The sequence below is a fragment of the Malurus melanocephalus genome, unplaced genomic scaffold, assembly GCF_030028575.1.
Source record: "Malurus melanocephalus ecotype Western Australia unplaced genomic scaffold, MMel_1.1 scaffold_315, whole genome shotgun sequence".
NCBI classification, from domain to species: domain Eukaryota; kingdom Metazoa; phylum Chordata; class Aves; order Passeriformes; family Maluridae; genus Malurus; species Malurus melanocephalus.
In genome coordinates this window covers 79,071-91,631 of record NW_026623547.1, presented here as the reverse complement: position 1 = coordinate 91,631, position 12,561 = coordinate 79,071, and the positions used below count along the sequence as shown (strand labels likewise).

Below are 12,561 nucleotides of genomic sequence, written 5' to 3'. Positions count from 1 at the left end.
AACTGATAAATGACTACTGAAGTGAGGTAAAAGTCCCCAGACTGACTCATGATTGAAATGCAAAGTGCTATCAATTTATAAACAGACCATCACTTGATGGTCAAACTAAAAACCTAAAGAGGGAATAACTCTGATGTGCACAAACTTCATTGCAGGAGCTGGGATTGTGCCATTGATGGTTATTTCTAGAAAAAGCCAGAAATGGTGATTGCAGGTGACTGAACATGGTACTTCTACAATTCTGCTCCTTTCACAAAGATCCATCCTCATCTTCCAACACTTAATACAATCTTCAAAGGCTTAAATTACCTTATGCAAAGCAATTAATAACATTTCTCAATAATCCTGCCTTTTTCCCTTAACTTGATTATAGCATGAAGTAATCAAAAAGTAACTGTTCATTTTTATTGTCTTGCAGCAAAGACTTGGTGCTATTATAGTAAGRATTCATGCTGTAGGATCCAGTCTAAGTTGCTCCTTATATTAGGTTAGTAGAAAATTACCACTGTAATTTACTACATAATTTACTACATGATTTTTGCATGTCCCCACTTCCTATCTTAGTGTTCAGTATTGTTTTCATGCAATTATTATCAGTTAAGTGTRTTCAGAAGTTTCTAAGTTGCTGCTCTAAGCTACAGTTTTAGCAAGCAACAGAGTAATACACAGAAAAATAAAACTATCTTTAGCTAAGTAATGCAAATCCAAAATGCAGGCTCATTTTTCCATAAGAATCTCAAACTGAATATGACAGATATGAGTAAGTGTCTTTGAAATCAAAGAAAACCTGCAAGTATCTTCCTAAATTTGTAATATCTAGAGGACTTGAAGTATCATAAATATAACATTAATTCCAAGACAAAAAATCCTCAGGATATTTTTCATATCCAGAATTAAATCAGTGGTTTTCATTTTTTATATAGTCRCTTTTACAAAAATAAAATATATTTTTCCTGTAAAAATTAAATGTATGAGAAAGCGCCAAGGGCCATTTAATACAGGCTTTATATGCTTTTTTTTTWWAAAGTGAAAAGGAGCATTTAATCCTGTGTTTACATGGTATTTTTACAAATCAGAAGTTTGCTTCTTACAGGCATATATTACAAACCAGCTTCTCACTTGAACAAGTAGGTATTCTAATGGCACAGTTACAAGCATACAACTTTAGTTCGTGCAAATGCCACAGCTAAAACTGTTTTATGTTCATCATAAATACAAATGTATAAAATAYGTTAAATTTAATTCTGCAGAAAAATGTCAATTCCATAACTTTTCAAACAGAATTTTTCACTAGTTATTGTCACAAGAACCCCAAAATGGAGCTAGAATTTTCCACAGTATAAGCTCTAATTTAAAGCTCTTCTTTCTTTCAAATTCAAATAAGCAAAAGACACAAGYTCATCTGCCTGGAGTACTTTTAAATTTTTTTCCTTGTTTTTTAGAATAGCAACAATTGATGCCACTCTTTTTCTGGCAACAAAATCTTTATCTCACTGAGATAATAAATAATTTAGTGGTGACCTAACTGTAATAATTCAGAATGGAGCTTTATACTCTTTTGCAAAGAAGTATTTTCTTTCATATTTCAATAAACAATGAACCAATATTGGGTCACAGAAATTTGGAGGTGGCCCTGTGGCTCCATATGCTTCTCTCCTCCATTAAGATAACATCTGTTCTGGCCACCAGTCAGCAAATCAAATTTGATGAGAATTCATCTGTGTGCAAAGTAGAAATGCCCAATAATAGACAGATTTATGTTTCATTGCTCCACCCTTTAATTATTTCAAATTGTAAGAAACAAAACCAACAATGGTATCTTCCAAAATTACAAATAACATATAAAAGATATACCCCATTATAATGGAACTCCAAACATTACCACACCATTGCAAACATATTTTCACACGTATTACACGATCTATCCCTTCAATTGCACTTAGTACTGAAACACGAYACAGTTCATTTTTCCTAAGGTTAAATCATTGATTCCATTACAAATCCAATTTCTTAGAAGAAAAGAATTATCACCACCATAAAAGCTTTATCTGGATAAAGTTTGTGCCTTTTAACTTCTAGGAAGATCAAGAATAATAATTTGTAATGGGATATCAAAATTTTAGTGGAGAAATTTATCACACAGGCTAGGTGCCAATATTTTGGTTGTATGGTCCCAGCTGAACTAAACTGGATGGGATTTGTTCAAAAATTTGAGCACAGTCTTCCTCTCCCAGAGTTCATGTATTATTGTTTATCACTTTAATATCCAAGTAAAAGATTTAACTGCCAGCTGTTTGTACAGAAATAAGGTATTTAGAATTTATCACTAAAGGTGTAARWGACCTCCAAGAYCACRGAGCCCAGCCTTTGACTGAACACCACCATGTCAAGCAAACCACACCACTGTAGTGCTTACTTTGAAAAACTCTCGTGAGAGAAATATTTTCCCTCTTCTTAAGACAGGACCTAGCGAGGCTAAGATAAAAAACTGTGAAATAARTAAGTATAAACAAATCAACTTTGACAATTAGTTCATTAAAGTGGAGTAGTATTCCTTAAACCTGTAGCCAAATCATGTTTTAATAGTGACAGCCTCATGTATCTGTACTGAGACACCATTTACCAAAGTTTTGGGAATAGTTTAACTATTAAAAAYATTTTAATTTCATTTAAATACTCAAAATACTGAAAAGGTGACAATGATCTGCATCTCCTGAAATACTTTTCACTTCCATGAGCACAAATACTTTTAGATGAAATTTCTAAGATGATATATGCTTATTTAAGTTTGTATACAAAACATAAAAAAGTTGTGGGTGTATGTTCCATACCAAAGTTGCACTTTTTTTAGTTAATTAGTTACCCGCCTCACAAAAACTGGCTGAAAGAAAGAGCTGAAGGATGGCATCATCCTGAGGCAGTGTCCTGCACCTTGAAAGATGAGGATCAATTTCCTGGCCCAGATCAGAACTCTTGTATAAACGAGCCATTATCATTTCACCACCTTCAAATTTCTTTTTGTATGAGAACATATAATCTGGCTATTCTTCCCATGGCACTTATGAGAATCAATTTCATTAATTCTTTTCTATATGACACCTTCTAAAAGGATGAGGTAAGTGCATAGGTGCAAAACAAACATCCCAAGTCCCACTTCCCTTTTCAACAGATCAAGCCAAGGAGCACAAATTCCATCATAAGCTTGGGTGATTGTCACAAATAGTGAAAATAAATCCCATTTGCTGTATCMTTTTGTGTCATTTGTACTGTRGTTGAAATGKKATAGTCACATGTACCAAACTWAACATGTAACATGGTRGAAAAACTGAACGAGGATACTTAGGAAGACTAAAAGATATTCTAGAACTGACAGAAGCCTTCAGTCTTGTCATAGATTGTGTCTATGTACATCCATATAAATCTGAAGCTTAAAATAGTCAGAAACAAAACCCACTGATAGTTCACTTAAACAAAAYGAGATTTAAACGCAAGCTGGCATACATGTCTGTGAAACATGATGTCCTTATCCAGTATTGCTTAGATTTGAGCTGGTTTGCTGTTTTTTTTTATAGTGAAAAAAGATAGACAAAAGTAGAAAGGCTATTCACATTTCTCTCACTTCCCCCACTTCAGCAGTCATGTCCAGAGAGAAAGGCATTATTATCCTGTGTATTTAACCTTTTAAAAATTATTGTGTATTTCAAGAGTGAAAGGAAGACTGGGACTGACTTTAAGAATCAGTTAAACGCATTCTGCCTTTGCATGGCCAAATTTTGACACCAAATGCTTGGAATCTGAACACTCCCAAAACAGGAACTCCAACTCCACAATCCAGTACCCTGGACTAAATGACTGCTTTGCTTAGACAATAAGGGCACTCAGGCTTGTTACYTTTGCAGCCAATGGGAACCTAGCCATTAATTTTAATAGGGTCAGGATCAGGTCCCTGACTTTTTCGACATCAAAGAAACATCTTTTACAGTCATTTTKCTATAAATAATTAAAGCTGATTAGTAATAATAAGGTACCTTCACCAAAAAGGTAAACAGTAGAGACATTTATTATCAAAGTAAGAAAAGAAAAATTAAAATAACCTCCAACACTTTTGTATGTGCAATTCATCAGGAAACGTTGTAAAAGAACAAAAACAAATGTTGGCTCATTCCAGAGGTTCTTTGTCATCATTAATGTATTCAGGTTTTCACAGCTGAATTGCTGTACTTTGAAAAGATTTTCATGAAAGGAAACTCAAATTCAACGTTTAAACAAAGCTGTCAGGTTACCAAGATTCATATTTGCTTGTATGTCCAGAAAATGTTTTATCCTTTTAAAAAAACCTTTTAGGTTAGAAGTATTATTATTCATTTGCTCTCAATTTGTAAACAACYGAAAATAAGCTTTTGTTAAGCAGCTCCTATTTATTTATTTATTTGCTATTGCAAAGCTGAAACCAGCAGTTRGAAATATCTGTTCCAAAGCGGAGGTGAAACTACCTGCTACAGATATTTCACTTCATTACTAGTTCTGTTCCTCAAATTGATACAAATGGGCTCCTTCTGTTTCTGTCTGTCTGCTTGCCTGATCAGTGGAGCTAATTGTCAGAGCTGGGGAGATCTCCTATACCTAAACAGAAGATGTGCAGTTTGTAACCTGCTTAATTTGCCTTATGTCCTGGATGGCCCTCAGTATGTTGTTCATTAAAGTATCAGCTGTTTCGGCTGTCGCAGTGGCAACCTAAGCATAGGCCGATTTTTCTTTGTTAAAAGGCCAGATTGTCAATAAATAATACACATCTTACCAGATAATTTCTTACCACTTAAATATGACAGTACTTTATTTCTCTCTCCTTCCACCTGGGTTAGTTTTGCATGTCCACAGAGGATGAAGACGGGGAGTACCCTGGGTACCATGGAGGCTAAAGAATAAGGTTTATTAGCCAATCAAAAGCCTAAAATTGAAGCTCTGCAGCATCACTTTAGTGAAAATAGGTGGAAAACTTCCCTTTTTAAAATAAGGAATTCCAGGTTTTTATAAATGTCCGCATACATGAAAGACAGGAAAGATCCCATCTGTAGTGACATATTTCTGTTATATAGAACAATCAATTTCTAATTCAATCAAATTTGTGACAGTTAAGCTCTTTAAAAATGTTTTAACATACATTTAATCTCAGATACAGAGGTCTGTAACATCAGCTAGCTGCACACAATTCATACACTGCTTTGTAAATTATAATCTTCTGTATGTCAGGGCAGAAGTGAACCCAGACATTTAATTATTATCCTGTACCAATCATGCTGGCCTCAGCTAGAATGCTGATTTACTAGTCTTTTATTATACATACACAAGTACAATCAAACATGTACAGTTCATTTTTTTTAAATTAAGAGAATCTGCCTTTTCCATATGTAGGAGATATAGCCATTTAACATAATTTGYTCATTGCCTGGAAACACTTAATATGTGAGGTGTTTATGGGTAGTAACCTTCATATTATATTTTTGTGTGAAGTCTGAGCAAAATATTAAAAAAAATCATTATATTCTCATTGTTAGTTTCTGTATAACTTTTYATTATGAACTAGTTTTAAACCACTTTTAATTACATTTACAGAAGTTGTATTAAAAAAAGATTATTCTGTTTTATTTTGCTGTTCAGTAGGTTACTATAGTTAAAATGGAAATTTCTTGGCATTTTAAGGTTCTCTGAGCATGCAATATTTATTAATAAAATTAAAATTTCTTTTTTGTTTAACTTGYATTTGTTCCCTTTATACTACAAGTAATATGCTACATATATACCAGAAGTGAGATGAGAGCCAACTAGTTGATCTTTAACTTGGATTTGGGAAAAGCTAGGAAAAGAAATACACAAATCATCCTTTCCCAAAGTAGGGTCACAAGGAGTTATTAGAAGAATGACATGAGGCCAACAAGTGATTTATGGCAGTATTCAGGTAGGGCTGTATCTGGAAAAAACTGGAATCTTGTAGCTTAGGTGACTGAACTGAGGTAGTCCCCGTGTCATTAGTGTAAATGGTCTTGTTTTCATATAATGATTTAGAGTGAAACTTCCAAAATGAACATTTTTTAATTCACTTAGGTCAAGAGAAGTCATGAGTGCCCAGGGAAGTGGTGGATACCCCATCCCTGGAAGTGTTTAWGGTCGGGCTGGATGGAGTCCTGAGGAACCTGATTTAGTGGGAGGTTCCCTGCCCATGGTGGCGGGGTTGAAACTGGGTGATATTTAATGTCTCTTCCAATCCAAACCACTCCATGAACAGACACTGCTGTCCAAAAGGTCTTTCCTATTATATAAACCGAAGGCCATTTCCCTACATGATGTTTGTGCCAGTTACCCATGTCACAAAATAACCTCCAAACTGGAATTGATAAATTGTGCAACTCAAGTAAAGCCATCAAAACACCCCATTATCTATCAATYTTAGAGAAGAAAATCCACCTCTGGTATTTCACAAGTCCAGGGCAGCTACTCACATTTGCTCCCACAGCTGAAGTAATTAAAAATACTCCTGCAGTTCCTTAAGACAAATGTGCAGAAAGGCACTAAAACCAAAGGGTGCACAAGCAGCAAATTTCCAAGACCATGTCAACACCTGTACAAATAAAGTCTTTCAAGTAAAAATTGTACTATGTGATAGCTTTTTTCAACTGAGTATATTAAGCATTTTGAAACATGCATAACTTTTCTTTTAACTGATCTCTTCATAAAAATGTCTAATATAGAAAAGAGGAAAATGAAGAGTTGTAGAGAAGCAGCTAGTGACAGYCTGAGTTAGCTCAAGATATACTCTGCTGCTCCAATAGCCTTTGTCACTACAATCCTGTTGCAGCTCAATTAAAAGCAAGCTAAATAGCAGTTATTATTAATAAATGAATATTAAAATGCTTGTTATGTTAGCATATGGCRCTTGAAGATGTAAAAACCATTCTTGCTTTCATTCATCCAGACTGAGGACAGCCCCTTCTCCTCCAGCATACCTGTGCCTTTAATGAAGAAGCCAAGCCCTGGAGGAGAAGCACAAAGGTTTTGAAAAGAAACAACTGTGCTGGTGGGACACAYGGAAGATTTCTGGCTGAAGAGTAAAACTCGCCTATGAAGGACACAGGACTTTTTCAGGGCCTGGTGTAAACCACAGCATGGAAACCCGAAGACATTAGGAAACAATCACAACCCTCAGCTCTTCTGTTCCAGTATAACGCAAAGAGGTTCCCTGTTCCAATCTTGTCTTTTTAATGAAAACACACAGTAGCATGCATATTTAAAAGCACTCTTAAAAACACAATGCTATACTTCATGTACACGTCGCTCCCTGGAGAGAAGATGAAGGAACACACATTATATGACACACATGACGTCATACAATATGCTCACAAAAAATATTTGATAAGAAAATAATAGTGATTCTCCAATGACTCACTGTATTTGCATTCTCAACTGCTTTTACCTAGGAATGTACTTCTCACAGAGGTGTAGACTTCTTTGTTTTTTTTCTTTAAATGAAATGATCTCTAAAAAAGGAGGTAAATGAACACCCTACAAGGGTGATCCACATTAGCACTGTACACCTGAGTGAAGAGGGTTGTAAGGGGGAAAGAACACCCTAAGGACCAATTAGAAGATAATACACTTGTCGGAGAGTAAAAATTTACTTAACCCTGTAAGGAATGTCAAAAGCCAAAACAGTCCATGTGAATTACGCTAAATATTTGGGGAAATTATTTGATAGCACATAGGTCTTGCTTTGTTCAGGAAAGGTGGCATTTACTTTATTACTTTATTCCCCTGTGTCTGCCACTTGTTTTCTGTATGACACTAATATAAACCAGGTATCTCAAATTTCACCTAAGGTATAGCTCTCCAAGGAAATACTTTCKAGTGATCAAGGCTATAAGGTTAACACCAAGACAGCATAATTGCCCAAAGACAAGCAATGGAAACAAATAGTATTCGGTCAAAATGGAAATATGAATGTTCTCTTACCACCTCTCATATTTTTTCATGGCAGCCTTGAGAATCATGAGGGATGCCATGGTAAATATGAGGTGGGGAACTTATCTGTCTCGACTGGATTAATTTCAGTCACACACTCCAGYAGTTATCTTTGTCCTTCCAGCAACATCAGCCTTCTCTGTCCTCAGCACCAAMTATAGCCTTTACACATGAAATATATCCTGCCAAACTCCAAATCCAAAACACTCYGACCCATTAAAGGTTTCCCCTTTTCTTCTACTAAGAACAAAGAACACATTACATTTTTCTATGTGAAGTRTGCTATTAAATAATAGCTTGTACACTAATTAAAGCAAATGTAATTGTGAGAACACACTGACATTGTTAAAGTAAATTACCCAATTTGTTAATAGTTTCATTTCAAGTGACCTTAATTGTATTAATTGTGATATTGAGCAAATTAAATTGAGGAGTATTAAATGCATTGTTCCAGTCTGTCCTTAGAGGACCAACTTTCTCATTATATCAATGAAATAGGAATACTACCTACTATGCTCTTCAAAAATTGTGTCAGAATGTGGTGGACATTGTAATYTGGAGTAAAAATTTATGGCAGAAACAGTTAACCTACTTTTCCCATTTCAATGTAATAGAAACTTCAAATATTTGCAAATCAGAAAAGCAATTTGTCAGATGCAATACATGAGGAGAAGGTACAACATTTCTGAAATTTCATTGAGGTCTTACAAAGTCTCTGCTGAAGACAGCTAAGATTCATCAGTTTCTCTGAGAAGATCCCTGTTTCAGAGGGGATCACTCAAAAATAATGTTAGAATAAAGTGAGTAATAGCATGATGGTTCTTACTAGAGAAAATGCAGCAAAATGTCATCAACTCACTAAAGTCAAACGAGAACATAATAATACACACCTGCATAGATACATGTAAATTAAAATAAAACCAGATCCACAAGAAAAAAAAAATTCCCTAAAAATTCCCTAAAAGAATGAAAATCTTTCATTTGAAGTATTAGATTACAAAAGTGAGAATCCCTGCCATAAAAAAAATGTTATTTTAAAGAGCATATATGAGTGCATATACACAATGCACATTTTTTGTATTTTGAAAGTAAAATCAGACACAAGGAAAGTAACATAGATCAAATTAATCAACAGAAATGGACTAAAATACTATCTTAATGATTTTTTTAAATGTTTTAAAGGGATAGAAAAAAGATCTTTACAGTTAAAGGCTTATTTTKAATTTTTAAAATTTGCAAACATGCACATTGTCATCTCAAGATTCAAAGTTTATCAGTTACATAAAATTTGGAGAGCTACCAATGCCCAGACCTTTCTCCAAATGACACTTACCTCATCTGTAATGATCTACTTTCATTTGTTCAGCTAGGTAACTGTCTCATGCCTAGCATCTGCAACATTARTCCTTGCAGCTGTTCCTAGTGAACCATGTCTTAGTCTTCTCAGGCCACTTCTCCAAAATCTCAAGAATACTTTGAATTTTACATCTACTGTCCATTGTGTCAACAGTCCTTTCTCACATAAACCATATTTTCTCTCTATTCCTTCACTGAAATTTTAATAAAAGCACTGAGTACTACTAGACTCAATCAACATATTTCTGGAATCCCATCCAATATACCCTTTCAAGCTGACAGCAAATGAACAAAAAGTAGTCTATGCATGCAGTTTTCCAAACAGCTATACTTGAGAGCAATCAGTGCATTTTTAAGATTTCTTTAATTTTATGAAAACTGTGAGAGAATTTCATAACTCCAGCTGGACATGACATCTCCTGGTTCTCCATCAAGTTTTGGTATCAGTTGMAGATACTAAAAATACAATACTTCATGAAGATTAACAAATCTGACTAGCTTGGTAATTGAATATTTATTTTCAGCACCCTTATTAGTGGTTTTTTCCCCCAATCACCTCATCTCAGTGAAGGCTTTTATCATTTTTCCCCCAAGGTAAGCTTCAAAAACACAATTCAGATGTCCTGTTATTCTACAATATTGCACAGAACATCTCTGATGGACCACCTCTCCACCATATTTCTGTGATTCATGATACAAAAACATTAAGATACAGTTTTGCACTAAACTGATTCTGTACCACCCCTGAAACTTGAGGCTGTACTGAAAAATCTTATCTTGAAATACCTTTGTGAAGACAATGATGGACAGGTTGCACGGACAGGAATGACTGTATGCTTTGATGCCTAAAGAGCCAACACCAACCAAGCATATGTTTCATTTCAAATGAAACATTAAAACTTGAAAGACTATTCTGGATATATAAAGTTTCAAATTAAAATGCACTATGTGTTTCACAGCAAAAAAGTCTATGAAGATGAAATGGATGCTTTATATAAAATATTTACATAGATAAAACATAAAAAATGTACCATAGTTGGTAACCTTTATGACTTGGGGAACCATGTATTTACATATCTTTATCCTCGCATGTGCGTATGTGTGTGTTGTGTATATATTTTTAACAGTTGACAGCTGTTTTAGAGCATACAGAGATGCCAAGCTGAATGAGGGTCTTGATTACTTCAAGATTAGCTATCTAAAGTTTCTATTCATTTTAAGTGTTGTTAGTGCGAAGAGTCATTAGTCACTTCCTTGTCTCATAGAACATCAGCATACATTTACATTGTTAATGAACATTTGGGGTAAATGAATTAATGGCACTTTTAAACATCAATTCAATCCTAATAACTTTGTATGTCATAGAAATGTTAAGGTTGGGAYAAAAATGAGAAACCTTTTCAGTCAAGGTAACTAATCGCTTCTGGGCACAATAAAGGGTAAAATTAACTTACAGTGTTTTTTTAACAGGGTGAAAATTTTGTTTTTTCTTGCAACAGAATTGAGAGAACTACCGATATTTTTTAAAAAGAAAATGGAAATCAGAAGAAAAGGTTTATCWTTTTCTTGACTGGGGTAGACTAGGAGCAAGCTGTTTTTCCTCTTAAAAATGCTTATTATTTTACTTTATTGAAAAAGATTATTTTCAAGTTTCTAAAAATATGTACAAAAATGCATTTTGTTTATCAGGCTAAAATGGCTTCATATCGTTAAAATGTCAAATATAATAGAAAAGAAACACTGACCTAGAAAAGCTATTCCATTTAATCATCATGTTTTAAAATACTTTCCCCTAGATGTACATTCTCATTGTCAAACATTAAAAAAGCTTTATAAACCAATGAAGAAATAGTGAAAAAATTAACTCAAAGGGACAATGAAGTTTTACCAATATATTTTGAAGCAAGACATCAGCTTCTGCTAAACTGAAGTAATAAACCTGACTAAACAAAACTGGACATCATAGCTTTTTAATAAGGACTAGTAAACAGAAGATTTATAGACAGATACACCCACACAGAGTAGTTGATCTGGGTGGAAGGACTTAGAAAATGTGACAAAGTTGTTTCAACTCTGTAATTTAAAATAAATTTTTTATTTTGCCCTCCTGGTACATGTGTTCAATGACTGGAAAATTACAGGTAGTTAAGGTGCCACTGTGTATAACTGAGTACTTGAGGAATGTTTTCATGACAAGGACGAGCTTTCTCATTAAGCTTATCACTTTCTTTGAACCAACTATACTGTCACTACTAGCAAATAARTAGAAAAGATGAGCAACACAGACATGCATTGCATTATCCAAGCAGTTTGTTCTCATTGTTCATTGGGGTCTTCCAAATACCACATTTAAYTAATTTACTTTAGGTTATGTAATTTCTGCCTTTAGAGCTTGTTCATTCTATCTCAACTTTGAGGTATTTTTTCAAAGAACATAGGTGCTGAGTCAAAGAAAAAAAATCACCCTTTTTGTTTGCATAATTTTGTCCAAAATAAAATAGTGAACTTTACTGCAGAATCAAAAAATATAAAAAGGAAAACAAATAAACAAACAAACCTCTAAACCCAAAGCAGTATAAGAGCCCATGTTTGAGAAAGTAACATAAAGCCATGCTCCATTTCAATATTCTTATGTTGAAGTCAGTGTTTGGTTTATGATTAAAAAAGGATGACAGCGCATTAAACATTTGGCTAATGCTTCTGTCTGTAATTGAAAGTTGACTTTTCGTGGTTTTCATTAGTGTCAGAGTGTTCTACACATACTCTGTGAAATGTTCTTTAAGTTGYCCTCTTCAACTTCATTGAGAGAATTAAACAAATTATGACAGGTACAGTTATCACGACACACTTATATAAGGTATAAACTTTGAAAAAAGTACAGAAATGCAAAACTCACCTTCCCCTGGCTTGTTAAAAAAACTCTGCAAGGGATCAATGCCTATYTCTTGTTCTTCTGTTTGCAAAGGGTGACTGGTTTCAGACACAGAATGATACATTTTGGCAGTAGTAAATTCCAACTGAAGAGTATTTATCTGGAGGGAAAAAAACCCACAGAAACAAACACTTTAGAATTTCTTTAGCTATTTTTCAGTCACAGAAGTCAAGAGCAAAAGTGATTAAAACCTCCCCTCATTTTCCAGGCACAACATCACCATTAGTTGTCTAAAAGCAGAATAGTGTTTCCACTCAAAT

At 34.2% G+C, this 12,561-nt stretch overlaps 1 protein-coding gene across 3 annotated transcripts in view; it reads right to left on the bottom strand.

Moving 5' to 3' along the window:
* TBC1D5 (TBC1 domain family member 5) overlaps positions 1–12,561 on the bottom strand; it is a 242,886-nt gene that overhangs the window by 170,088 nt on the left and 60,237 nt on the right. For all 3 annotated transcript variants that reach the window (XM_057377438.1, XM_057377435.1, XM_057377436.1), the window contains exon 2: positions 12,266–12,401. In XM_057377438.1, coding sequence (XP_057233421.1) covers positions 12,266–12,365 — 100 coding nt within the window. In that variant the 5' untranslated portion in view covers positions 12,366–12,401. The remainder of the gene's footprint in view (positions 1–12,265; positions 12,402–12,561) is intronic.